This window comes from Protopterus annectens, chromosome 7.part0, assembly GCF_019279795.1.
Source record: "Protopterus annectens isolate FY-2018-M chromosome 7.part0, PAN1.0, whole genome shotgun sequence".
Lineage (NCBI taxonomy): Eukaryota > Metazoa > Chordata > Ceratodontiformes > Protopteridae > Protopterus > Protopterus annectens.
The window spans coordinates 1,276,814,914-1,276,841,163 of record NC_056739.1 but is presented as its reverse complement, the minus strand read 5'-3'; the positions used below and the strand labels follow the sequence as shown (position 1 = coordinate 1,276,841,163).

At 44.0% G+C, this 26,250-nt stretch overlaps 1 protein-coding gene across 2 annotated transcripts in view; it reads right to left on the bottom strand.

Annotated features, from left to right (window-relative positions):
• Nucleotides 1-26,250, bottom strand: part of PIAS1 (protein inhibitor of activated STAT 1) — a 1,566,363-nt gene that overhangs the window by 72,473 nt on the left and 1,467,640 nt on the right. Inside the window, exon 13 of one of the 2 annotated variants that reach the window (XM_044077888.1) lies at nucleotides 13,972-14,009. The exons of the other annotated variant lie outside the window; for it this stretch is intronic. Coding sequence (XP_043933823.1) covers nucleotides 13,972-14,009 — 38 coding nt within the window. The remainder of the gene's footprint in view (nucleotides 1-13,971; nucleotides 14,010-26,250) is intronic. 2 annotated transcript variants of the gene reach the window in all.

Genomic DNA, 26,250 nt, shown 5'->3' with positions numbered 1-26,250 from the left:
GCCATAACCCTCTGAGGAGCAGGTCTACCTGAAGTGTCATAAGCCTGCAGAATACAATTAGCAATCCACCTAGATAGTGTGACTTTAGACACTGCTTTACCCAAAGCAAATTTAGCAAAGGAGACGAACAGCTGATCTGATTGCCTGATACCAGCTGTTCTGTGAATATAAAATCGTAATTGTCTATGAACATCCAAGGAATGCAATTTGTATTCTCCTTTGTTTGAGTACTTGGGAAAAAACACAGGTAAATTGATTGATTGGTTAATATTAGATTCTGAAGAGACTTTCTGAAGAAAAGATGGATTGGTCCTGAGGCACACCCTATCTGGAAAGAAAGAAAGGTAAGGCGGCTTGACGCATAGAGCCTGAAGTTCAGACACTCTTCTGGCTGAAGTGATAGCTACTAAGAAGGCAGTCTTCCGGGAAAGGTACTTAAGGTCTGTAGAAGCTGCAGGCTTGAAGGGAGGAGCAGTAAGGGCTTGCAGAACTAAAGATAGGTCCCAAGGTGGTACAATCTCCTTGACTGGAGGCCTCAACAAAAAAATCCCTTTGAGAAAGGTTTTGCACAATTTAGCCGTCATGAGGGGAGCTGTCTCATGACCAATATGATAATGCGAGATGGCTGCCAATTGTACCTTAATCGTGGAAGAACTTGCCCCTTGATGAAAAAGGTCTGTTAAAAAATCCAGCACTGCTGACATAGGTGCTGAGAAAGGATCCAAAGTTCTCTGAACCGCCCAAATAGAGAATCTCTTCCATTTACTCCGATAAACCTGCCTGGTGGAAGGTTTATGAGCTGCCACTAAAATGGCCTTGACCGGTGACGAGATACCGAGAGTCCTAATCAAGGATGGAACTGGAGCAGCCAAGCTGTCAATTTCAGGGTGCGTAGATTGGGAACCGAAATTCCCAGAGGGTGGGAGATGAGATCCGGAATCGGATCCAGAATCCAGGGTGGATTGATTTTGTGAGACCATACAAAGGGGAACCAGGGTTGACGAGGCCAGAACGGGGCAATGAGAATCATTCTGCTCCCCAAACTGTTGGCTTTCTGCAGAAGCCTCTGCATCAGAGGTAGTGGAGGGTAGGCATAAAGGAGACCGGGAGGCCAAGCATGCACCAGCGCATCTCGGAATTCCCTGGTGGGGAAGCAGAGCGAAGAAATTGTCGCATTTGGCGTTTGAGGGAGAGGCAAAAAGATCGCAACAGGGTTGCCCCCAAATGGCAAAAATCTTCTTCGCTACCTGAGGAGTGAGAGACCACTCGTGAGGTGAAAGAATGGTGCGACTGAGTTTTTTCCCGGAATGTGCGTTGCTACCAGAAAGCGTTTGGTGGAAATTGCCCATTCCCAGACTCTAATGGCCTCTCGACAAAGGGGATAGGACCTGGTTCCTCCCTGTTTGTTGATGTACCAGACTACCGACATGTTGTCTGTCTGAATCGCAATAGTCCCTGAAGGAAGAACGTGGTGAAGTGCTTGCAACGCTAGGAGCACCGCCCTCATTTCCAGGACATTTATATGCAACGACGTCTCTGTGGGGTTCCACGTGCCTTGGACAATCTTTCTCGCAGAATGCCCCCCCCACCCGAGGCAAGAAGCGTCCGTGGTCACTGTGGCTCGGGGAAATGCAGCACAAAAAGTCTCCCTGTCAGGGGCTCCGGAGAAAGAAGCCACCAAAGAAGGGAATCCTTGCACGCTTTGCTGACCGCTATCGGAGTGTTGAGAGAGGAACTGAGAGGGGACCACTGAACCTGAAGGGTCCATTGAAGAACCCGCATGCGTAAGCGTGCATGAATAAGAAGCGGGATAGCTGCCGCCATCGAACCTAGGGCCCTCAGGACCGAAGCTGCAGTCGGAAATGGTTGCAGGACCGCTGCTACATGACACTTCAGGTTGGCAATTCTGTCTGGAGTGAGGAAGGCTCGCATTGACCTGGTGTTTAGCCTTCCTCCTATGAAATCTATAACTTGTGTGGGGTGCAGTAAAGATTTCTCCCAGTTGACAGTGATGCCCAACCTTGGGGCTAGTCGAAGAAAGTAGTCCCTGGCTGAGCACAGAAGATGCCTTGATGATGCCGTCAGGAGCCAATCGTCCAGGTACGGAAAGACCTGTAATCCCTGGAGCCTCAGGTGGGCCGCTACAACAGCTAAGACCTTGGTGAACACCCTGGGGGCTGAGGTGAGACCAAAGGGAAGGACCCTGAACTGATAATGACTGGCTCCCAGCCGGAAGCGAAGAAACCTCCTGGACCGTTTGTCCATGCGAATGTGGTAGTACGCGTCCTTGAGGTCGATGGAGCACATCCAGTTGTTCTCCCTCAAGAGGGGGAGTATAGATTGAAGGGTGACCATCCGGAACTTTTGCTTGGTTACTGACAGGTTCAGCAGGGAAAGATCTAAGATCGGTCTTAAGTCCCCCGTTTTCTTTGGCACTAAAAAGAACCTGGAGTAAAACCCTGACACGGTTTGATCTGGGGGGACGCACTGGATAGGTCTTTTTTCTGGCAGCTGTCCGATTTCGATAGCTGCTGCCTCCATTTGGTCGGGTGGAACATCTGGGAGGCTGCGAGATCTGGGAACCTTGTACAGGGGAATTGTATAACCTCTGGATATCACACGAAGCACCCAACGGTCTGTTGTGATGGACTCCCAAGAAGTCAGGTGCCTCGAGAAACGCCCCCCGACTGCCTCCAGAGATGGACAGCCGGGCAACCCTTCAGGGCTGCTGCGTGGGTCTATCAGAGAAAGGTTCTCTGGACCCAAAGTTGCTAGGAGCCCCCCTGCCTCTGGGACGGCGACCTCCCCGTCCTCCTCTGCCACAGAAGGACTGGTTATCCGGAGCAGGTTGGGGCTGCTGCGATTTCCGGAACCACATCTTCTTCTGTCCCTTTTGGTTCTTCGAGAAGGACCTCTGGGGAGCTGAGAAGCGGACTCCGACGGCAGACAACGTCTTCCCGTCCTTCTCGCTCTGGACTAATGTTTCGCGAACAGTTTTGCCAAACAAGGCAGAACCATCGAAGGGGGCATTCGCGAAGGTCGCCTTAAAGGGCTCTGCGAAATCACAGTGGCGGAGCCAGGCCTGTCGCCTCATGACTAGGCCTGCTCCGCTGGCTCTAGCGGCTCCCTCAGTAGCGTGAGAAAGCAGCCGCATAGATGTATTCGAAACTGATCTAAGAGTGGCCATTCGGGTGGAGTATACCTGTTTATCCTCACTCGACATGGACTCTGGGGGAGATGCAGCGTATTCTTTAATCAGATCCCGCTGCATCCTGATGACGTGTGCCATGTAGTTCAGCGCTCTCAACGAGAAGGTTGCTGAACTGAAAACTCGCTTCGATGCGATCCATCGGCGGGACTCCTTGCCCGGAGGATGCATAGAGGGACTCTCCTGGGTCAATTCCCTCTTAGTGGCTGCAGCCATCATCATGGCATCTACTGGGGGGCCTTTGCTCCAGTGAGTGCGGTCCGCCGGAGGAAAGGATACGGTCAGGGCGCTTGGGTACAGGCTCAACGGTGTCCGGATCCTTCCACGCTCTGATGGATATAAGGTCCACCAGAGGGTCGGCAGGAGGGACACCCAAGAGGTAGATGGGCCTGCCTCGAATGCCTCCAAGAACACAGACTCGTCTGAGGAGGCCTTGGGGCAGACCACCCCCGATCCTCAACATTTCCATAATGTCTCCAAATGAGGCGTCTTCAGGGGTGACCTTGGGGAGCCCTCCCTTCATCCAAGTCTGTGTCTTGATAACGGACTCGGGGAGTCCATGTGCCTCCTTTTGCACTTACGCTTCCGAGGTACTTCTTCGGGGCTGTCCGAGGAGTACTCTTCCGCAGCTGGATGTTCCAAGGGAACTACTTGGGACATCGAGGCGGGCTGTCCCTGGGACCGGCTGGTGGGGACTGGCCCAACTGCAAGGGAGTGCGGGATGGAGCCGTGGCAGGGACCGGGGGTCCGGTAGTCCTCAACAGTGCCCTTTCCACTACGTCGAAGGCCGAGGGGGAGCCAGCTTCTCTAAACCCCGAGAGCCGACCCCCACTCGGATCCGACGCACGGATCGGAACCGGAGCCGAGACCGTCGGATCCGAGAGACCGGTGTGCTCCGACCTAGACGGAGCCGAAGATACACCAGCTCCCTCGGACCCGAGGCTCGGTCCTCGGCTCCGAGAGGTCGGGTCCAAAGTACCCAAAGCACTCAAGGGATGGGATGGATCCGAGGTGCGCCGACCCATCGGATCCAACCCACCCCCGGATCCAACTCTGCCCGGCGCCGCGACAGCTCCGAACCCATGGTATGGGTCGGAGAAGGAGCCAAAGGGGCGAAAAAAGGGGTCAAAGCCCCTCCCGGATGGGGGGGGGCTAGGAGCACTCCCATTTGCATTTGGGTCTGGATGAATTTCCTCATCATCCAGTCCATATCTGCTTCACTCATGGAGAATGTGGATCTGGTGGAGGCCACCGAAGCGGACCTAGAGAGCCGCCTTGGGGACCTCGCTGAAGGGCTAGCCTCCTCCTCCTCGGGCCCAGGAGAGAACCGAGGGGAGTGGAGCCGAGGAGGAGGAAAGCTAGAAGGCACAGGGGAGGCCCGCTTAGATGGAGGAGCTGAACTGGAGGTTTCAGCTCTCCGTTTGTGGTGCCTCTCCCTGTGCCTCTCCTTCTTCTCTCTCCCTAGAAGACTCTCTCTCCTCTGGCATCTTAGAGGGAGGTTGAGTCCCAGCCGGAGGAGGAGAGCCCACAGCAACTGCTTGCTGAGTAGAAGGGGCAGAAGCCAAAGCGGTATCTGGAGGGAGAAGTCCCGCCAGCACCAGCTTCGACCTCCGCTCCCTCAAAGCTCGGGGTTGAACCCTGCACAAATGGTACAACCAGATGACAGGTGTTCAACCCCAAGCATTGCACAGTGTGGCCATCCGCTGGGGACAGCTTATGGCCACACTCGTACATTTAGAGAATACAGCCTTATGGGCTTCAGACATGTTAAGCCCTAACAGGCCTCAAACAAACACACACACACACAAACTACGCAAAACCCGAGAAAAGTTTAAAATAAAGAGAGAGGAAAGCCTAACACAATCACTTCTTAATAAAATTAAAAAAGTTAAGGTTTTTGAAAATTATTCTGTCAAAAACAACTTATCTGCCTAGGAGCTCAGGAATCCGTCGCAACTTGAAAGCGGCAAACGAAATCTGAGGTCAGTCAGGGCTTGGCAAGGGGTTATGGGTAAGAGGGAGGAGCTAGGAGCTCAGAGCCTAAGCTTTTGAAATGCCGGCTCGGATCTGAGGTCTGATCCGATACCCACAGGTTGCAGACAAATGAAGTCTGCCTACTTCAGATCACACTTTATTGACAATTACTGGTAAGCACTTTTGTCCGGTATTACCAGCCTTCTTCAGACATGTTAAAAGGGGTCATAATACCCATTAATTATAAAATTACCATGTGAGATGTCTCAAATTTAAAGATACAATGTTACCATCCCATAAAAAAATTAACAAAAAAACGCACTTAACAATAATCAAGATTCCAACATAGAAATCCTTATGTAACAAATTAACAGTATTATTATTTTAATTTAAATATATAACAATTGAAAAATGAAAACCTTTACTAATCAAAAGCACAAAAATTACTGAAAACTGCCTCCATTCGCCCTTATTAGGTCGTTAATTATTATCATCTATCAAACATTCATTTAAAAACGATGTCATTAAGATCGGGGGAACCAATGCATTCAGATAAATTTGCTACCAAAGTTCATGCTGCCCTAACAAAATATTCCAAAGAACTCCTCTAGGCTTCATTTTTATGTGTCCTGCTTATTATGCTGATAAAACAGAACGTAAACTGAAGCAATGTATTTATGAACAAATTTATGACATTCAACGATGAAAGACTACTAATGCCCTTTTAAAGCATATTTATGAATTTATTAATCATGAATTCAGGTTTGTTGTTTTAGAACATGTAAAAATTAATCCTAGAGGAGGTGACAGCTATGTTTCTCACAACTCTAGCTGTCATCTCCTGGTTCCATTTTCAAGGAAAGTCTAGTAAAGTAGCCTCATCACCAGCCTCTAATAGAGACATGGCATGGTCATTTGCTGTGTCACCCCATTGCCTTTTCCATATACTAGTTTCCATACCTGGCTGAATGTGTATCACCAAAGTAATTTCCTATCAGAACATCTGCTGGGATATCATCAAACACCACCACCTACTTGTCTTCCTGCCTCTCACACAGCCCAAGTGAACCCCGGCCAATGGTACCAAAAAGACTCCTGGACCTAACTGGAATGGAATGCCAGGACAATAAATCCTCTCCTCTAGCAACTAATGGTTTAACAACCTCTTTTAGTGGCAGTTTCTTTACCTTTTATCACACCAGTACAGAAGTGCTTGTGAACATCAGGAGCAGCTGCAGTTTCAAGACAACCTACCACACTACAGTGGTGCTATCTCTGCCAGCTCTTTCAACTGACTTTTGTCCCCACCCCACCCCCAGATGCTGAGGACATCTGGACTATACATGCCCAGACTATTTACACTAAAACACTTAACCCCAAGATCCTGCTGCATAATGTAACTGATGACTTCCTTCCGTTGCCTGTTGAACCTGCAATGATGGATTAGACTGCAACTCATGCATTCCTCAAACTCTTGTAGTGCAAGATAAACCTCTCTTGTGCAGATGCACCGTTTTGTAAATAAAGGAAACCCTTTTCATCCATCTTTTTTTGCTGAGGTACATTCCCAATCTGTCAACCAGATTCTCGATTACATAGAAAAATATCAATACATCAAAATACCAACACTCAAAACACTGACACCTAAACACCAAAAGTTTATAATATTGGTGCATTAAAATATAGTACAAACAATACTGATAAAAATATCTAAACCCCATATTAAATTAATCACAAAAAAGACAGCTTTTGTGATTAGTGTAAACTAAAAAAAACATAACAATACCATAAGGCATATTTTTTTCTGAATAGTGGTAATGTTACTGATTGGGGTTTTCTAAGGTATGGTACAAGATGGCTCCTGCACCACTTTAATAATGCATGTTATCCTTACCCTGACTTTACCCCTGACTCCCTGCATGACTTTACTAATGTGTGCCAACCTTAACTCTGACCCCAAACTTAACCCAGCACCTCACGTGCACAAACACACACTCACATAGACAAATGCACCAACAAACATGCACAGCACTAAAGCTATTCTTTTACTTAACTTTTACTCAATCCTAATCCTAACCTGTTAACAATCACACAAACACACTCCCACCGCTAACACCAACACACTTACGTACGTCTGCATTATCAGCAAAATGTTTTGCTAGTATTCTGATACTGCTATTTCCAGAGCCTGAATTATGAATTGCATCCAGATTCTAATATCCTCAAACAAAGTACTGAATTTTTGCTTCCCCCTTATCATAAAGTCTTCCAACATTTCAAAAGGAATAACTTAACATCCACATACTCAAGCAAGTGATTATTTCTGCAGTGCCAAAAAAATTCTTCTCCCGTGTTCTTAAACTGTTTTCCTATAAGGTTTAAGTGTGAGCTTAAAACATTCAAAAAGAACATTCCACTTTATTGGAGTCAGGCATTTTACTAACTGCATGTAAACCTATACACGTAAACAGAATAGTTAAAATATAAAGGAGAGAGTCGATTATCCAAACTAATTGGGACCTTGGGTAGTTGGGTAATCAAACTGTTCAGATAATCAAACATATAAGTGAACATATACTAGCTAATCTTGCTTTTTCTGCATGCACGGAATACATTTTTCAACCATTCAGTGACTCCAGTGGACAATAAAGAATATTTTTCACACACAAGTGAGCTACAAGCTCAAAAAACAGATAAAGAGAATATGTATAATATTTACATATTCAGACTTTGTGATTTTTCCTACCTGAAAACTTTGGAATTCTGTGTTCAGATAATTGACATTTCAGATAATCAGCTCTGTACTGTAATAGTATGGGGACAAATGCAGATGGCTTACTGCACCACCTTCTACATTTATTAAGCCAACTACCAAAGGTATCACATTAATTTCTGTGTAAACTGGAACAGGGTCCCTGATATGCCACAACAATCCCATTACTGTAGCTTAAGCCTAATGACAGCTTTATCCGATTCCACAATTAAAAAATTGCCATTCTGCTTTTCACTTCTAACCTTCTTTTCTCAAAAAATCTCTGTATTAAGAATAAACAGACAAGTGCTGTACAGATCTGCATTATTACTTTTTAATGACAGACAGCAGCTTGTACAACACATAAAATAAGACAAACATTAAGCTGACAATAAAAAATATTCAGAAACGTACATTTTTCCATAGCAGCAGCAGTTTGAAAGGCTAAAGTTTAGAAATAAGTTATACAATGTCATACCATATGCCACATATGAAAAATGCCGGTTAATAATATTTGCGTTAAGTTTCCTACTCACTAATTACTTGTCTGCACTATTAAATCAGAAGATAAAAAGTACAGTTTTGTACCTACCATAAATGTAGATGTCCGATAGGAATGCATCTGCAGTCCTTACAAATGGGTTATCCTGTCGTCAGGCAGCCCTTCGGTCGGCCGGATTCCAAAGTCTGGGTCTGGCTTCGGCTGGTGTCGCACTTCACCCGACGTCACAGCTGCAGTTTTTCGGGTATAAAGGCATCAGCCGACGCCATCTTCCTCAGTGTTTCTTGCCCCAGATGCCAGGTGCCCTCTTTGATGGCTAAATTTGGATAAATGCCAAAGTTTCCAAATAGTAGAGAGCAAACACATAAAATAAGCATGTAAGTACATATATACAAACAAATACACCATAATAGATCCCCCCCAAGCTAGCTGAAGGATGGCAAATACCCTAGGAGTACCACAGAGGGGAAGGTGGGTGGGTAATCCTGACACCCATCGGACATCTACATTTATGGTAGGTACAAAACTGTACTATGTCCTTCAAGGATGCATCTGCAGTCCTTACAAATGGGTAGAATACCATAGCTAAACTAGGGGAGGAGGAAAAAAGTAGAGATTATGGTGTAGTTAGGATCCCTTGCAAAACAGCAGTGGCAAAACCTGCTCGGGATCTACAGTATAAAGGTAAATTGTAATGCTTGGCAAATGTATGCACGGAGGTCCAAGTAGCAGCCTCTATAATGTCCTTGGTAGCCACTCCTCGTAAGAAAGCTGTGGTAGTGGCTGTAGCCCTTGTGGAGTGAGGCCTGATGTTCTCTGGAGTTTTCTTTCCGTGGTAGGAGTAACAAAATCTAATGCAATTTCCTATCCATTTGGAGATTGTCTGTTTTGAAATAGATTTTCCTTCCTTTCCTGCTGCATATGCTACCAGAAGCTGGTCAGTTTTTCTATTGGACTTGGTCCTGTCCAGGTAGTAGCGTAATTGCCTAAGTACATCCAAGGTATGCAACAGTCTTTCTCCCCTGTTCTGTGGGTTGGAGAAGAATGTAGGTAGGTGGATAGCCTGATTTAAAGACACTCTGGATACCACCTTAGGCATAAATGTGGGATTTGTTCTCATGGACACTCTATCTTGATGGAAGATCAGGAAGGGTTGCACTGCCATTAATGCCTGTAGTTCAGAGACCCTTCTTGCTGAGTTGATTGCCAGTAGGAAAGCAGTCTTCCAGGATAAGTATTGTAATTCTGCTGTTGCTGCTGGTTCGAAAGGGGGAAGTGTCAATTTTTCTAACACAAAGTTCAAGTCCCATGCTGGCAATGGTGGTTTCCTGGGAGGTTTTACATTTTTAATTCCTCTCAGAAACTGTCTGAGCAGAGGATGAGAGAAGACAGGAGGATCCAAGCTGTATTCTGCTGAAATAGCTGATGCATGTATCTTGATGGAAGAATAGGACAGGATGGGATCAGGGGCAGTGTCCATATTTGTTCCCGAGACATGCTCCTCAGCAATGGGTATCAATGTTGTCTTGGCCAGTCTGGAGCTATCAGAATGATCCTTGGACGTTCCTCTTTGATCTTCAAAAGCACCTTGTGCATCAAATGAAGTGGTGGGAATGCATAAGCTGTCAGGTTTTTCCAACTGAAAGATAGGGAGTCCACCTTCCAAGCAAGTGGGTGGTACGTCCTTGTGCAGAATTTCTTTAGCTGGTGATTGAGTGGGGATGCAAATAAGTCTATTTGAGGTAATCCCCATTCTCTTGTGATGGCTTTGAAGATGTCCGGATGCAGCATCCATTCGTGGGCATCTGTGGTAGTTCTGCTTAAAATGTCTGCCAGAATGTTTTCTTTTCCCGGTACAAAAATTGCTTGTAACTGAATGTTGTAGCTCAGAGCCACATCCCATAGGTCCAGTGCCAGCCGGCATAGAGGATATGAATGTGTGCCTCCCTGTTTGTTGATGTACCACATAACTGTGGTGTTGTCTGTCCTTATCATCAACTGACCTTCTTGGAGAAATGGTCTGAATGACTGGATTGCCAATTTTACTGCCAGCATTTCCTTTAGATTTATGTGCAGGCGCAGCTGGTCTTGAGTCCATAAGCCTTGTATGCACTTGTCCAGCATGTGTGCCCCCAACCGAGGTCTGAGGCATCTGTCGTGATGGTTTGGCTTGGTTGACTGTTGCAGAAGGGCAATCCTTTGTTTGATTGACAGGCCTGAGCCCACCATAGGAACTCTTGTTTCAGGCATGGGATTATTGGAATTTTGGCTTCTAGGCTGTGCTTGTGTTGGGACCACAAATTCTTTAGGTACCACTGTAGCTTTCTCATATGCAGTCTGGCATGAGGGACCAGAATTATGCAGGATGCCATGAAGCCTAGGGCTTGCAGTACTTTTCTTGCAGTTAGATGGTTCTGCTTTGTTAATGCCAAGAAGTAGAGAGGTAGTTGCTCTTGCTTTTCTGCAGTTAGGAATGCCATTTGTTTTGATGTGTCCAGCTCTGCACCCAGAAAAGTTATTCTTTGGGATGGAGTCAGCCTTGACTTTTTTATATTGACTGTATATCCCAGGGCTTGCAGTAGGTAAATGACTCTTTGTAAGTCTTCTGTTAGTTTGCTTTTGTTGTCCGCTTGAATCAGGCAGTCGTCCAGGTAGGGATAAATTTGGATCCCTGAAGTCTGCAATGAGCAATTACTGATGCCAGGCATTTCGTGAACACTCTGGGCGCAGTAGATAAGCCAAAGGGCAATGCTGAGAATTGATAATGCTCTGATCCTGCAAGAAATCTGAGGTATCTTCTGCAAATTGGTCGTATGGGGACGTGCAGGTATGCCTCCTTGAGATCTAGAGTTACCAGCCAAGACTCCTTGCCCAGCATGGGAAGAAGCTGCTGTAGGGTCAGCATTTTGAATTTTGGAACAATGAGGAATGTGTTTAAAGTGGACAGGTCGAGAATAGGCCTCCATTTGTTCTCTTTTCTTGGTACCAGGAAGAGTCTGGAGTAAAATCCCTTTCCTTGCTCCATAGATGGTACCTTTTCCACAGCTCTCATTCTTAATAATTGAGATATTTGCTTTAGAGCCTCTGCCCTTTGAGTAGGTGGTAGGTTTGGCATTCCTCTCTTTCCTGGTAGAGTATGGAAATGGAACCTGTAACCTTGGTCTATAGTTTGCAAAATCCATTTTTCCCTTGTGATGCAATGCCAGTTTTTTGAAAATAAAGTTAGCTTTCCGCCTAAGGGTGCTTCCAGTTGTTCCCTGGTAGGCGGTGCCACATCCAAGTCACTGTGATTGTGTTGTTGTAGTGGTGGTGGCTGCGTCCGTGCCTCGCTGGTTGTTACCTTGCCACTGGCGTCCCCTGTAGGCACCCCTGGATTGGTTTCTGCCTCTTGAACGCCTATTCCTGCCTCTCTGTGTCTTAGAGGAGTCTGGAAAGGACCAATTTTTGGAGGGCCAGTTCCTGCTAAACCTTGGAGGTTGAACCTGTAAGAAATCTTTCACTGTTTGTACAGATTTCGCCTTCTCTTCCATCTTATTTAGTACCTGCTGTGCAGGGGAACCAAATAAATTGACCTTGTCCATGGGTGCATCCAAAAGCTTAGATTTGACATGGTCTGGTAATGCCTGCTCCTTCAACCATGCATGTCTCCGGATAACTGTGCCAGTCATGGCTGATCTAAAGGAAGCCTCCAGTGCATCATAGCCACATTTTAAAGAATGGTTACTAACCTGCTGTATGTTATGTACCATTTCCTGAACATATTTTTTATCTAGAGATTCTTCAGAGGACAGCTTTTTAGTTAACTGGTCAAGCATAAACTCTTGATATTGAATCATATGGAATTGGCAGTTCAAAGCTCTAGCTGACAAAGTAGCAGAAGTGTAAACTTTTTTACCCCATCTCTCTAAGGATCTGGATTCCCTTTCAGAGGGGAGGGGGTTTTTAGCAGATGTAGTTGCTACAGCTTTAGGACCCTGGGAGATAGTCTCTGGATCTGCAAAAGGAGCCTTGTATAAATGGTGATGAGTGTCCGGGACCCTGTAGAACCTATCGGGCTTAGCAGGGGCCGGAGGTAATGAATCAGGAGCAGTGCAAGCATCATTAAATGCATCATCTACAACAGAAAGAACTGGAGGTATAGCTAAAGGCCTATGCTGTGGCAAATGTAGAAAGGTTCTAAGCCTTTTTCTGGAGTCTGAGAAATCTTGCCCTGCCACTGAAATTGTTCCCTCATAGCATGCAAGGTTTCCCCAAAGGAAAATTCCTCAGGTGGAGAGGCTGAAGGAATGGACTCTTCAGCATCAGAGTCTTCGTAAGGGGAATAAGGAGCCTCAGGAGGGTCTGTATGTTCTGAGTCATCAGAGGAGTCATCTGTGGATACTGGTTCAGGGGGCTCTGCTCTAGGCCTCTTCTCTGGAGGTGGATGAGAGGCCCTGTCTGGATGAGGCTGGGAGCCACGAATTAAAGAAATGAGATCCTCAGCCAAAGAAAGCATATGGGAACTGGAGCTGGGCCTGTGAGAGGGGGGTTTAACAGGCACCGTTTTTGAAGCTTTAGCTTCTTTAGCCCTGGCAAAGGCCTTAATAGACATGGCTGCAGGAGGCCTAGCAGCTCCACGTGCAGGGGTTGAAATATCCAAGGGAATAGTGTCTGCTAATTCCTGAGAAACCGCAACAGAAGGTTGGATTTCAGAAGCCGATTCCAGCAGGCTAGAAGAGGCCTCGGTAGAAGGCATGTTTTCGGCCAGGGGAAGAACCGTTTGCTCGGTTTCAGCCGAAACCGAGACACTCGCGGTTGGCTTAACCGCGGTTTCGGCCGAAACCGCGGACCGCGAGTGTCGGTCCTTTTCCCTGCGTTTTTTGGTAATTTGTGAAGTCGGAGGGTCCGACGGCATGATATAAGCAAATTCAGAGCCGAAAAACTGTTCTGCAAATTCTGACCGACGTCTAAGCGTCCATCGGTTAAAAGAAGCACAGGCTAGACAAGCTGCTACGTCGTGGTCTGGGCCTAAACAAGGTAAGCAGTAAGAGTGGAAATCTTTATGAGGTATTTGTTTCCCACAAGTTAAACAGTTATTCACTTTTTCTGACATCGGCTGAGGCAAGAAAGAGTCCCCAACGGGGTACTTAGCTTTTTAGAAGTCTTCGAAGTAGTATTCGGTATGAAATCTCTGGTTCTGACCGACCGGCACTTGCGAACAGCTTCTGCTTCGGGCGCCACGCGGCAAGAAAGACCGAGGAAGATGGCGTCGGCTGATGCCTTTATACCCGAAAAACTGCAGCTATGACGTCGGGTGAAGTGCGACACCAGCCGAAGCCAGACCCAGACTTTGGAATCCGGCCGACCGAAGGGCTGCCTGACGACAGGACAACCCATTTGTAAGGACTGCAGATGCATCCTTGAAGGACATCAGCTTACTCTAAGTTGTATCTGAACATAAAAGCAATCTGAGTTGCACTACTGGAAATTATATTCTCCTGTAAATATGCAACATTTTACACATAAATAAAATGTTTTTTCAGAGATACAACATACCTGATTATCACCTTGGAAGAAAGAAAAGAAGTCTATTCCTGTTAAAGAGAAAGAGGTTGACTTTTAGTTTACTTAAACATAAACTCCAGAATAACAGTACACTGCATAATGCAGTACAATGATTTAAAATGTAATGCATAGAGAAAGAACTAACAGGAAAATTATATACTAAGCAAAACGAGTCAACAATACACTACAAATAAGACAGAACACTCGTGTGACATACTTATTCGAGTAGTACGTTTAAGCGACAGGCTTGCTGCTGCAAGAACACACATTTGACTGGGATATAAGCCGCCAGATGGAAGTCGGTCACTGGCATTCTCTTTTTCAGCATACAGACGCTCTCACAGGTGTGTGGAATTGTAACCCAATCATGGGCACTAGACAAAAGTCGACTTGCAAACAGGAAATTTCTTTTCTCATAATTCTGTTCTTTTATGGAGCTCAATAAGTACCTTTTCTTAGTGTTTAGCATAGAGACTGGCCAGCCATAAGACCTAATCCATTAGGAAAACTTAAACAAGAAACATAATAAAGAAAGTACAAACTAAAGTAATCCTAAATAATAATATAATAAAATAGCTAAAGAAACAATGGGTCTATGTTTAGCCATCGAATAAAATTTTCATCGAATGGCTAAAGCCTTGAGCCATATTCATCAAACTTTCATTTCAGTGAACATGTGAGACGGAGAAGGTAACTACTTGGCCAACAGTTCCCATCTCACTCATCCCAGTATTTCAAAACCCTTTTCCCCAATGTAGTGTGATATCAGACAGGACAGGCCTTTGGTCAACTGGTGCCCTAGGCAAAAGGGCTCCATAGCACCCCCACACCTCCCGGTGCCCCCATTCTGGTCTATTTACACCATCCAATTTACTGGAAAAGCGCCCCTACTAGAGCGGCGCCCTAGGCGGCCGCCTAGTTGGCCTATGCCTAAGGCCGGCTGAGTTGCTAAATGTAGTTAGGGGGTTTGTGAAGCCCCCTCCTGGGTGGGTTTGAAATATTGTGGTGTGTGAGAAGGGGAAGTGTTGGCCAAGTAGTTACTTTTCCCATCTCACATGCTCGCTGAAATGAATGCTCGATGAATGAACATTCGATGAATAGGGTTCGATGTTTAGCTGTTCGGAGAAAGTTTCATTCTACGGTTAAACATAAACCTAGAAAAAATAACATAATATAATATGCATTCAATAATTACTAATAACAGCAATAATATCACTAATAAATAACAGATTCATCAGTACATCTACAAGAGGTCAACATAAGAGGAAGAGAGTTGCATTTCCTTTCTCTTGTTCCTTTACTCCAAAAGACACATGCCATAATGTCACTTGTCAGGCTGGAAGACAACACTCAGCAGATGTGCCACTCATTCTGACCCCCATCCACTCAGTGAGTTAAACCAGCAAGACAGGAAACACAAAACATGTTGCAGAAGAACAATTAAAAGTTATGTACTTACCATTAGAACAGAAATCGATGAGCAGATATGTCTTTGTTAAGTGCAGGACTAATGTTGTCAGACGCTGGGTAGCTTGGCATTTAAACCTTTCCTAGGCTACTAACCCTTCTCTTTTATCCATAAGACTTTGCTTTAATACCTTTCCCTCCAAATATCTGGCGTGCCATTCAAAGTAAACAAAGTAATCATAAACCTCTAGACTAAGAGGGCTAAGGGAAGGTGGGTGTACATACTTGATCATCAATATCCTTTGTTATGGCAAATACATAACTTTTGCAACTAGTATGATAGGTCAAGTCTCGTTAACTGCAATACAGTGCTCCAGACTAATTTTTCTGGCTAGTCTCCCTCATGGGAACATATCTCTGAATGCTGTGGTCCTGAAGGAAGACCTAGACTTAGGCAAGATATCCAGCTTATGAGTCATGTGAAAACTTTCTAAAAAGTCAATGTAGGTGCTGCACAAATATAATTTATTTACTGATATTTGATTACTGGAAAAGTCTGACTGGGTAGCTGCCCATTTTCAACAGAGGCCCGGGGAGAAGAGCTCCGAAGTATTACAAAAACATTTTAAGAGCAATCTTCAAAAAAATCTACAGTTTAAATAACTATACTAAATCAGATAGAATGTGAAAACATTGGTTAAAAACAGATAGACTAATAGGACAATGATTTAATATTTAGAGAAATTCTAGCCAGTTTAAACAAATTAAAGACAACCTACTATAATACAAATAGGAAATGCAATATGAAGTGATAGAAAAAACAGGGTTATGACATGTTTAGATAGGGAGTAAGGAGAGAGAAACTTAAAAGGGAGGGGAGCAGGGAGAGTAAGGAGGTTTAAGGAATGAACAGGTACTTGTTCATATTTAGGGATATTTCATCCAATGCTGCAATGTGGAAAAAGATCTGAGAGCAAGCTACTGCTCTTGGATTTCCTGTCATTTTCACAGGAAACTTTAATGAAGTCAGTGAATCACTTGCCTATGTGTAAATTGGATACCATATAACCATTTTTTGTCTGCAAAAAGGATGAAAACAAATGAAGATTTTTTTTTTCTGAAGGATTTGGTTTGATCCTCAAAAATCAGAGATGTCTACAAACATTTATAAAATGCAATAAATATCCTCCTCTACTTGTCAGCTGGGAAAGTAGAAAGGCAAGTTAACTGACAAGATCAGATAAGACTCCTTGGCTTCCTTATGCATGAAAAAAGGACTCACACAGATGGACACTATATCCACATTAAACCAAGGTGGGAACACTTACACAACCAGCAACTCAAACTCTGCTAGATGAAATAATCACACTAGGAAAACGATTTCAAAGACAAATATTTAACTCTATAGTAGAAGCTAGCTCAAAAAGGGAAGTGTGAGTTTTTCTAATACAAAATATAAATTCCAGGGTGGAAAAGGATCCTTGACAGAAGGTCTGATAAGAAAAGGTCTCTTTACAGAAGCTTTATATACTCAAAGATGTCAAGAACATGAGGTATGAGCCCAAGTGAAAACTAACTATAGTAGTTAAGTGTACTTTTACATAACAATAACTGAGACCTATGTCAAAAAATTGTGATAATTCAAAACTGAAGTAACACGAGAAGTACACAGGTATAGTCCCCTAGATAAGGCCCAAATAGGAATACTGTCAACTTGTTCCTATATGGATTTTCTTGAACTGGGCTTCTCTGGAGATGTGAGGACCTGAGCTACCCTGGATGAATAGGCAGGACCACTGGACATTAATGGAAGCCATGTAGTTAGACTGTACGGAGTAAAGATCCAAACATGGCTTACTTAACGGTTGGAGATGTAATGTCCTGAATAGTTGGAGAGGTTTCTGTAGCAGTTAAGGCAGGAGGAGATAGAATTGCCAAGGACATAATAAAACTAAAATAACAACTTTAGATTTGTGGTGTTTGACATTCTGTAAGAACCTCATGGTCAGAGGAAATGGGAGGTGTCGAGGAGTCTATGGTCATTTATGTATGAGATTATTTCTGGACTATTCTCCTAGTGGAGAGAAGAGGAAAGAAAATCTGCTCCATTTGGTGCTGGTTAGGGATGCACAAAAGGGCTGAAGGCCACTCAAAGCATCAGAAGTTACTGGCTTAGCCTATCTATTAAACAGCTCTCTTCCACTAGAATATCATTTAATACCAGAATATGGATGTTTCAGGGACTTTCAACATGGCTGGGCAACAGACTGATTAGAGCTCTCCTAGTGTGAAAACTGAGAAATTGTTAAAAAAGTCAGGAAATGTTATCAATTTTGGGGAATTTTAGTTACTGGCTAGTAATTACACTGTCTGGATGCCAGCAGAGAAGAAATCAGGAGAATCTATGTGAAAATCAACAACAAAAGAAGAAGTACGAAAAGATCTCTGGCTGGGCATAACCTTGCAACTGTTCATCAAAAAACAATTCATGTTTCATCTTTAGTTTAGGAGATGGATGCCAGTACTTTAGAGGAAAACATAAATTAAATGCACTTAGAGGTGTTTAAAATAAGTGAGACACTGAGGGAATATATAATGTGAAACAAAAACGTCTGGCAAAAATAGAAGAAGCTTTGAGTAGCTATTTGAATGAGCTGATAAAACTGAAGAAATCAGAGACTGAAATAAAGGAAAAGATAGCTGAACATAAGTCTTCTCAAGAAGAGCCCCCCCCCCCCAAAAAAAAAGACAGTAGAGTTAAAAGATGGAGCACATAGTAAAACAACATGTTTTGCTGTACCAGAGAAAATGGAAGAAAAAAAAACTGCACTGACATCATGAAAGTACAGAGAAGCAAATGGACTGGTGTTCCACAGCAGGAGTCATTAACTGAGAGGATATGCTACAAATCTGGACATCATAAAGCAGCACAGACCTCCATCAGTAAAGATATAGTCATAGCAGCCAACACAGCAACTGTGACAGAAGGGAAAAGTATTTAAACTGGGGACACTAGAGTGCTTATGGAAAATTAACCTTCACTGTACACCAGGAGAAAAAGAAGCAATTTTATCACTGAAACAAGGGGATGTTGAGGGCAAGTGTAGGGTTTAAGTTGCTATATCCGGCTATCTTCACACTATATTTCCTGGAGGATTAAATATATTTTTGGAAGCAGAAGGAGCAATGAAGGAAATAAAAAAAAGTTTAGACAACAAAGAAAGAGACAGTAAGCCAAAGTGGACTACATTTTTCAGTCTAACAATAAAAAAGTCAGTAGAGAAGACTTTGCCCACGATACATTTTTCAATTTTTCATGGGATAACATAAAAGTGATTAGAATAATTAGGAGTACACTAGACTTGAACCAAAGACTGGTGTTAAGAGACCAAAATGATCAGGAAGAAGACCAGCAACAATTCAGTTACATATAATTTAGATATGTGAAGCATGGTTCTGCAAGAAGTGGCAGAAAATTACTGGAAGCTTGTTGACCATGTTAAACCAGAAGGAGAACTGTAAAGCATAAACCCACTTTATGTCATTAAAATTTAGAAAAACACTGAATGGACTGCTCAAGCAACTGTAAAACTGACTCTGTTCTTATTAATATTTGCATAAAAATTTCATGATGTACACTAATTGTTACATTGTATAGTAGAGCTGTATAGTACGCAGTCAAAGGTATTTTTAAATGTGTGGTAGATGAGTTCTACCACTGATCGCTGAATATGACAGTGAAATGAACTGAGAAAGTACTTCTCAGTTGTAATGTCCTAATGCTTAACACTGTAAAAAGGGAGGAAAGGCTGGAAAGATGCAAGTTAAAATTACTACAATGGTGTGGATCTTGGGATGCTGTGGGGATTGTAAAAGCATACTGACTGTATTACATATAAAATTAAAAGATAATGGCTTCCCCTGTTTTTATAGAAAAGGCTGTCTAGATTAATGCTGTTAGATTACGCTATAGAAAAGTCCCTTTAAGCAAAAAGGCTTGAAAAACAAGAGAGACTAGTTTTTTTCTTACCTTTCTAAAGTTACTAGCTGCTTTTCCATTAGCACTTGCTTTTACTTGAAGACCAGCAGCCCGTATGTGCAGGTAATTAATCATTAGAAGTCTGACCAGTGCGATCTGACTGAAATTTACAAGGCACATTGTAATTAATATTTAAAATATTTGCAAATAGCTAAACAAAACAATATGCTCTCAGTGAATCCCTCGAGGTGCAATTTAATTAACTAAAGGAATATTGGCAAGACGTTAAATTACATCTGAAACTGGGAAGTGAATAGTTAAGCAAATAGAAGTCTCTATTTATGTAGGGGTAACCAGTGCACTGTTTCTTTAGGATAAAGGTTAATATTTATTGAAAGCATGCACATTGTTTTTTTACATCTGGAAGGGGAATACAGACACTGTAAGAATTTTTTTCAAAAGTGTATGTATTTGGAGATGGTTTGTGTGTTTGCTCTGTGTTAAAGGGGGCATGTTTAACGCACTTATTTTTTTCTGGAGTATCTTTACGGAAACAACAAATGTGGAAAAATGTAACATGACAAAAATAAAGAAAAGAAGCAACTACATACAAGATCACTCCACCACTCGATAGTGTGTTCAAGTAAACCATAAAAAGGAAGAAAGAAGTTATGTACTCACCACAACGTTCCATGTTTGTTGTCCATCTCGCCATTCATTCTTACAAGGATAGGTTCGGAGCCAGCCAAATACAAAGCTGGAAGTCTCAAACTTGCCTAGTGGAAAGGCAGTTATCCCATGATGCAGTGGTGCAACTCTCCAGATCTTGTTTGCTGCTAACAAAACTAATGAGTAATACATAGGTATGACCCCATGTCAAGGAGAAAACAGAGTCAAAGGAGCTGATGTATAAGAGGAAAGATCACCACCAGGTCCTCTAGGAGTCCTTGGACAGGGGAAGGAGGTAGGGGTCGTAAGAATGAATGGTGAGATGGACAACAAACATGGAACGTTATGGTGAGTACATAAAGTACAGTTGTGTACACTTACCATAAATGTAGATGTTCAAGTGTATTCACTGTTGCAGTCCTCACGTATGGGGTTATCTGGCTCCCGGTAGCCCTCAGTCGGCCCGCATATCAGTGTCCTTGGTATATGACGTCGTCTGCCACCGCTTGTAAAAACGGATGTCAGAAAGTCAGGTATAAAGGCAGCCAACGCCATTTCCTCAGTTTTTCTTGCCTTAACTGTCAAGAGCCCCCAAAAGAAGGCTAACTCAAGAAGGTAGCACCCTGGACACATGTCATACAAAAAATAAAAAAGTATATAGTCTGTGCCTTATGACAAAAGGGGGAATGGAAGGTGGGAAACCAGGACTGCAACAGTGAATACACTCGAACATCTACATTTATGGTAAGTGTACACAACTGTACTATGTTCTTCGTGTTTCACTGTTGCAGTCCTCACATATGGGTTGATTCCCAAAGCCCAGGAAAATGACAAAGGGTGGAGGAAGGATCACAGATTAAGAGATGGTAAGAAGGCCTTGCAAAACTGCAGAGGCAAAACCAGCCCTGGATTTAGAAAACAAAGGTAGATTGTAATACTTTGTGAAAGTATGGACAGAAGAGCAAGTAGCTGCTTCTAGAATGTCCTTAGTAGGCACACCTCTCAGAAAGGCTGCAGAGGTAGAGGCTGCTCTAGTAGAATGGGTCCTAATACCCTGAGGGGGAACCTTCCATGCTGCAGGTAAGAAAAGTGAATACAATGAGCAATCCATTTGGAGATGGTTTGTTTTGAAATAGCTTTACCCTGGGCCCCAGGAGCAAAACTAACCAACAACTGTTCAGATTTTCGAAAGGATTTAGTCCTGTCTAAGTAAAATCTCAGCTGCCTATGCACATCAAGAGAGTGCAGAATCCTTTCCCCTTTATTTTGGGGGTTGTTGAAAAATGTAGGCAGGTGAATAGACTGGTTATGGGTTAAACTGGAAACTACCTTAGGCATGAAGGAGGGATTAGTTCTCAGGGAAACTTGATCTGAGTGAAAAATAATGAAAGGTTCTACTGCCATTAAGGCTTCCAGCTCAGATACCCTTCTAGCTGAAGTAATAGCTAAAAGGAAAACAGTCTTCCAGGATAGAAACTTCAAATCTGCAGAGGCAGCTGGTTCAAAGGGAGGCAGAGTAAGTTTTTCCAGGACAAAATTAAGATCCCAAGCAGGAGTAGGAGCTCTTCGGGGAGGTCTAAGATTACTAGCTCCCCTCAGGGACTGTTATCAAGGGGTGAGAAAAAATGGGTTGTTCAAAAGAACAATGAGCCAAAATTGCTGAACTGTGAATTTTGATTGAAGAAAAGGAAAGTCCACCATTAAGCAGTCCTGCTAGGCAGTCAAGAATGAGGGAAAGAGAAGGATGAGAAGAGTCTTCACCTTTAGCCAGCATCCAAGAGCAAAATCTCTTCCATTTATCTGCATAGGTCTTCCGGTGCTAGGCCTCCTGGCATCATGAAGAACTTCAACCACCAGATTTAAAGTATTAGCCAGGCAGTTGAATGCAGAGTTTGAAGATGAGGATGAAGGAACTTTCCCCCTCCCTGAACCAACAGATATGGTACCAGGGGAAGATGCCAAGGATGAGCCTGTGAAAGGCTGCGAAGGAGGGGATACCAATGCTGTCTGGGCCAATCTGGAGCTATCAGAATAACCTTTGGTTTTTCGTCCCTTATCTTTAGCAGCACTCTGGGAAGAAGAGGCAGAGGAGGGAATGCATAAACTGTGCCCATGGGAAGGACAATGCGTCCACCCTCCAAGATTTGTTGTGAAATTCCCTGGTGCAGAAGGTTGGAAGGAGATGATTGGTGTGAGAGGACAAAAGATCCACTTGTGGGGTGCCCCAATGATGAGTGATGCAATGGAAAATGTCCTTGTTCAGTTGCCACTTGTGAGGATCCAGAACATGTCTGCTCAAATGATCCGCCAATGAGTTTAGCCTCCCTGGGAGATACTGGGCTATTAGATGTAAGCCCATAGATGCTGTTATGGACCATAGTCGCATGCTTTGTCTGCACAAGGGGTAAGAGTGAGTCCCCCCTTGCTAGTTAATGTACCACATGATTGTGGTATTGTCTGTCCTGATCAGCATAGGTTCATAGGTTGGTACTAGGCTATTGGCCCTAGGGCCTACACAAGCCTGGCCATAGCAATTCCCTGGCTATATCTTCCCACACTATTTACTTCCCTGGACCGCTGTCTAGCAGGGCGACTGACGTGATCCCCAGGGTGAACGTCCTTTCTCCCATCCAATCATCAAGGTTCCTTTTGAAGAGAGCCAAAGAGGTGCTCTGCTTGACATGTATGGGCAGTGTATTCCAGAGTCTGGGGAGTCTCTGGGTCAGGAACCTATCCCTCCAGCATGTTTTGTTTATTGTGATGATAAGGTTTAGATCCCTGGAGCGTGTGGCTCTGAGGGAATGGGATTTCTTTAAGTGTAGCATGTCCAACATCTCTGGGTTTGACATGGCCTTGTATGTTAAGCAGAGATCACCTCGGAGTAGAAGATATGCGACAGAGTATAGCTGAAGTTTTTAAGGCGGTCAGCATACGGCATCTGCTTTAGACCTGTGATCCTTTTAGTGAGGTATTTCTGCGGCCTTTCCAGTTGTTGCAGATATCTTGTGAGGTACATACCAAATGAGGCGTTGTATTCTATAATGGGTCTAATGAGGGATGAGTACAGTAGGACAATGACTTCCTTTTTCTGGATGAAAAGCCCTTAGTGATGAGGTGTGCCACATACAAGGATTTCCTGACTGTTGTGGCGATGTGGTTATTGAAAGTGGAGACCACTGTCCACCTGTGTCCCTAAGTTTCTTATCACACTTTCAGTGTTTAGTGTACTGCCACCTATGTGGTAATTCACGGGTACATGTTTTTTCCCAAAGGGGATAACTATACATTTCTTGGCATTGAGCTTAAGCCCATGGCTCTGGCACCAAGCGTCTATTTCTGTAAGGCCCTTTTGTAGAGTATCCACATCATTTGGGGATTCAATAATGGCTCCCAGTTTGCAGTCATCTGCGAACTTTGTTTGCCAGAGTCTCTTAGTGTTGGCCTGTACTTCACAGAAGTAGATGTCAAACAAGAGAGGTCCCAGGACTGAACCCTGAGGTACTCTACTTGTCACTTATCTGGAGCTGGATTTGGGTTCAGCTACTTTTACAGTGTGGGTTCTGTCAGTAAGCCAGTTGGCAACCCATCGAGTGACGTAGGGATTAATGCCCAGGTTACTAAGTTTATCTATAATTCCAGAGTGGGGGATGGTGTCAGAGGCCTTGGCGAGGTCCAGATAGGCTGTGTGGACTGCCTTACCCTCGTCCACGGCTCTGGAGACTGATTCAATGAAGTCAGTCAGGTTCGGGAGACAAGATCGGCCCTTCAAGAACCCAAACTGGATGAGGTCCAGTGTTTGAAGGTTGCCATTGTCTTTGTTTATAAGTTCCATGATAATATTTTCCATGGCCTTGCAGATCAGGCTCGTCAGGCTGATGGGGCAGTAGTTCCCTGGATCCAAGGTGGATCCCCCCCTTGTGGAGTGGGATAACTGTAGCTGTGCGCCACTCAGTGTGCACAAAGCCTGAGGTGAGGATATGATTAAACATGACACTTAGGTGAGGTGCCAGTTCATTTTGTAGTTCATGTAGTACACAGCCCGGGATGTCATCTGGTCCATTGGATGCTGTATTCTTAGCTTTGAAGAGTGTGGTTTTACCTGGCCGTTACTACCGGAATCTGGCAATCTTCCGGTACTGAGAGAGGCCATTTAGGGAGTGGAGGGTTGAAGTTGGCACTGAATCGATCTGCCAGGATATTGGCAATATCCTTGGGATCAGTATATTTAATGCCATTCTGTTGTAGCTCAGAGAAGATCTGAGTATTGACATTTAGATTCTAGACACAGTTATAGAATGCCTTGTGGTTGTCTTTGGAATCTTTGGCAATTTTATTTTCGGAACTAGCTTTGGAGGATTTTATGAGGGATCTCAGCTTCTTACGAAGGCTGGTAAAGGAGTTTTTTTGCATCCTGGGATTTTCCTCTTTTTTGCAACAGTTTCTTCCTTTTGTTGTAAAGTTTGTTTATGAAAGGGGACCACCGGATTGGCTTCCTTTTTCTGGAGGCGATCATCTTGGTTCTATTTGGTTATGGCACAATTTATGCATGAGTGGATGTGCTCGTACAGTGCCTTAGTGTAGGACTCAGCAGTTGAACTTTCAGTTCCCGTCTGCATAGGTGTCATGAATTTTGTAACTTCTGACTTGAGTGACATGAAGTTGGCTTTGGAGAAGTTTATTATGGAGGTCTCCTTACTGGGGGGGTGGGGGTGGGATGTGGATGTTAAGGTTGATTAGCTTATGGTCTGACCTGACCAACGAGGGGGTGCCCATAGGTGTGGGGCATCGATTTCCCATGTTGGTAATGACCAGGTCTAGGATATTGGAGTCCCTGGTGGGACTATGGATTAATTGATCCAGGGCATTGGAATTTATGAATTCCAAGAACTGTTGGGCAAAGGTGTTGGTACACAAGTAGTTTTCCCAGTTAATAGCAGTGTAGTTGAAAGCACCCAGTATTAGGGTGTTTGGTTGTATCTTAATATTTTCCAGTATGTTTAGAAAGGTGCAGTGAGAATCTTGGGGCATGGTGGGGGATCTGTATCAAGCTACAATTTGGACTGCAGTCTTACCTAGAGTTAGTTGCACCTGGAGAGTTTCAGACGCATTGTGCTGGGCAACTAACCTGGTGGTGGGAATATGCTTGGTGAATATGGACACTCCTCCACCTTTAGTGTTTCGATCCTGGTTTGGTGGCCGAAAAGTGTTGTAAGAGTTGTAGCCTGGTATTGCAGGGGTGCTCTCTGGAGCCTTGAACCAGATCTCAGTTACTGCACAGATATTGATGTTCTCCATTTTTAGGAGTGCCTCTACAGAGTGCATTTTGAGGTTTAGACTTCTAGCACTGAGTAGCATTACCTTCAGATTTTGCATGCTTGTACCTGTTACTGTGGTGGCTTTGTCCTTTGAACATTGCCTAAAAAAGGCACTATAGGGGTGGCAAGAGCCTTAGCCAGTAACCTGAATCCCAGAGGCGACAAGTGCAGACCATCTCTGGCAAAGCATCGTGGTCTAGTCGATCATGTTGTCCCAGGCAGACAGATACTGGATCCCCTCTGAATGACACCAGAAGCTCAGTCAATTGCTGAAGTCAATCATTTTGTCCTTATATTGTGGCATCATTCTGGGAGAAGGCAGGATGCTACTCAGGGCTAGAGTCATACCTGCCTGGGCCACATGATCCAAGAGCTCTTCCATGTCTCTTCATGTAGTCCAGGGAGGTAGAGATTAGAGCAAGTGCAAGTCACAGGGATGCTTAAAGGTAAGATGAAAAAAAAATGGTTTATCCTAAACACTGCAGTGTGCAATAGAGAAGTTAGATGTGAAAGTAGGTAACTTAAGTTTTACCTGTCTAAAAAGTTAAGTTTTAATGGAGAGTCACTATTTTTAAAACAGCAAGATAGACTGAAAGGGGGTGATCACTTTTGTATTCCGGTACTATGGAATACAGTAGAATGGCCAATAAATTTAAATAGCTGAAGGGGAGTGATTTCACAAAATGATAATTTTGTGCTTACTCACACAAGCCAGTGAAAGCAGAGAGGAAATGAGATATATGGTGAAATTAACATAAGAGGCAGGCAACTAGAAAGACAGTGGTATTTAAGAACACAACAGTGACAGGGTGCGGGGGATTTCTGCCTGACTCATAAGAGACAGAGCTGTGGTGTCTTTTGAAGTTTTAATATGCAGTTAAAAACAGAATACAAGTAAAA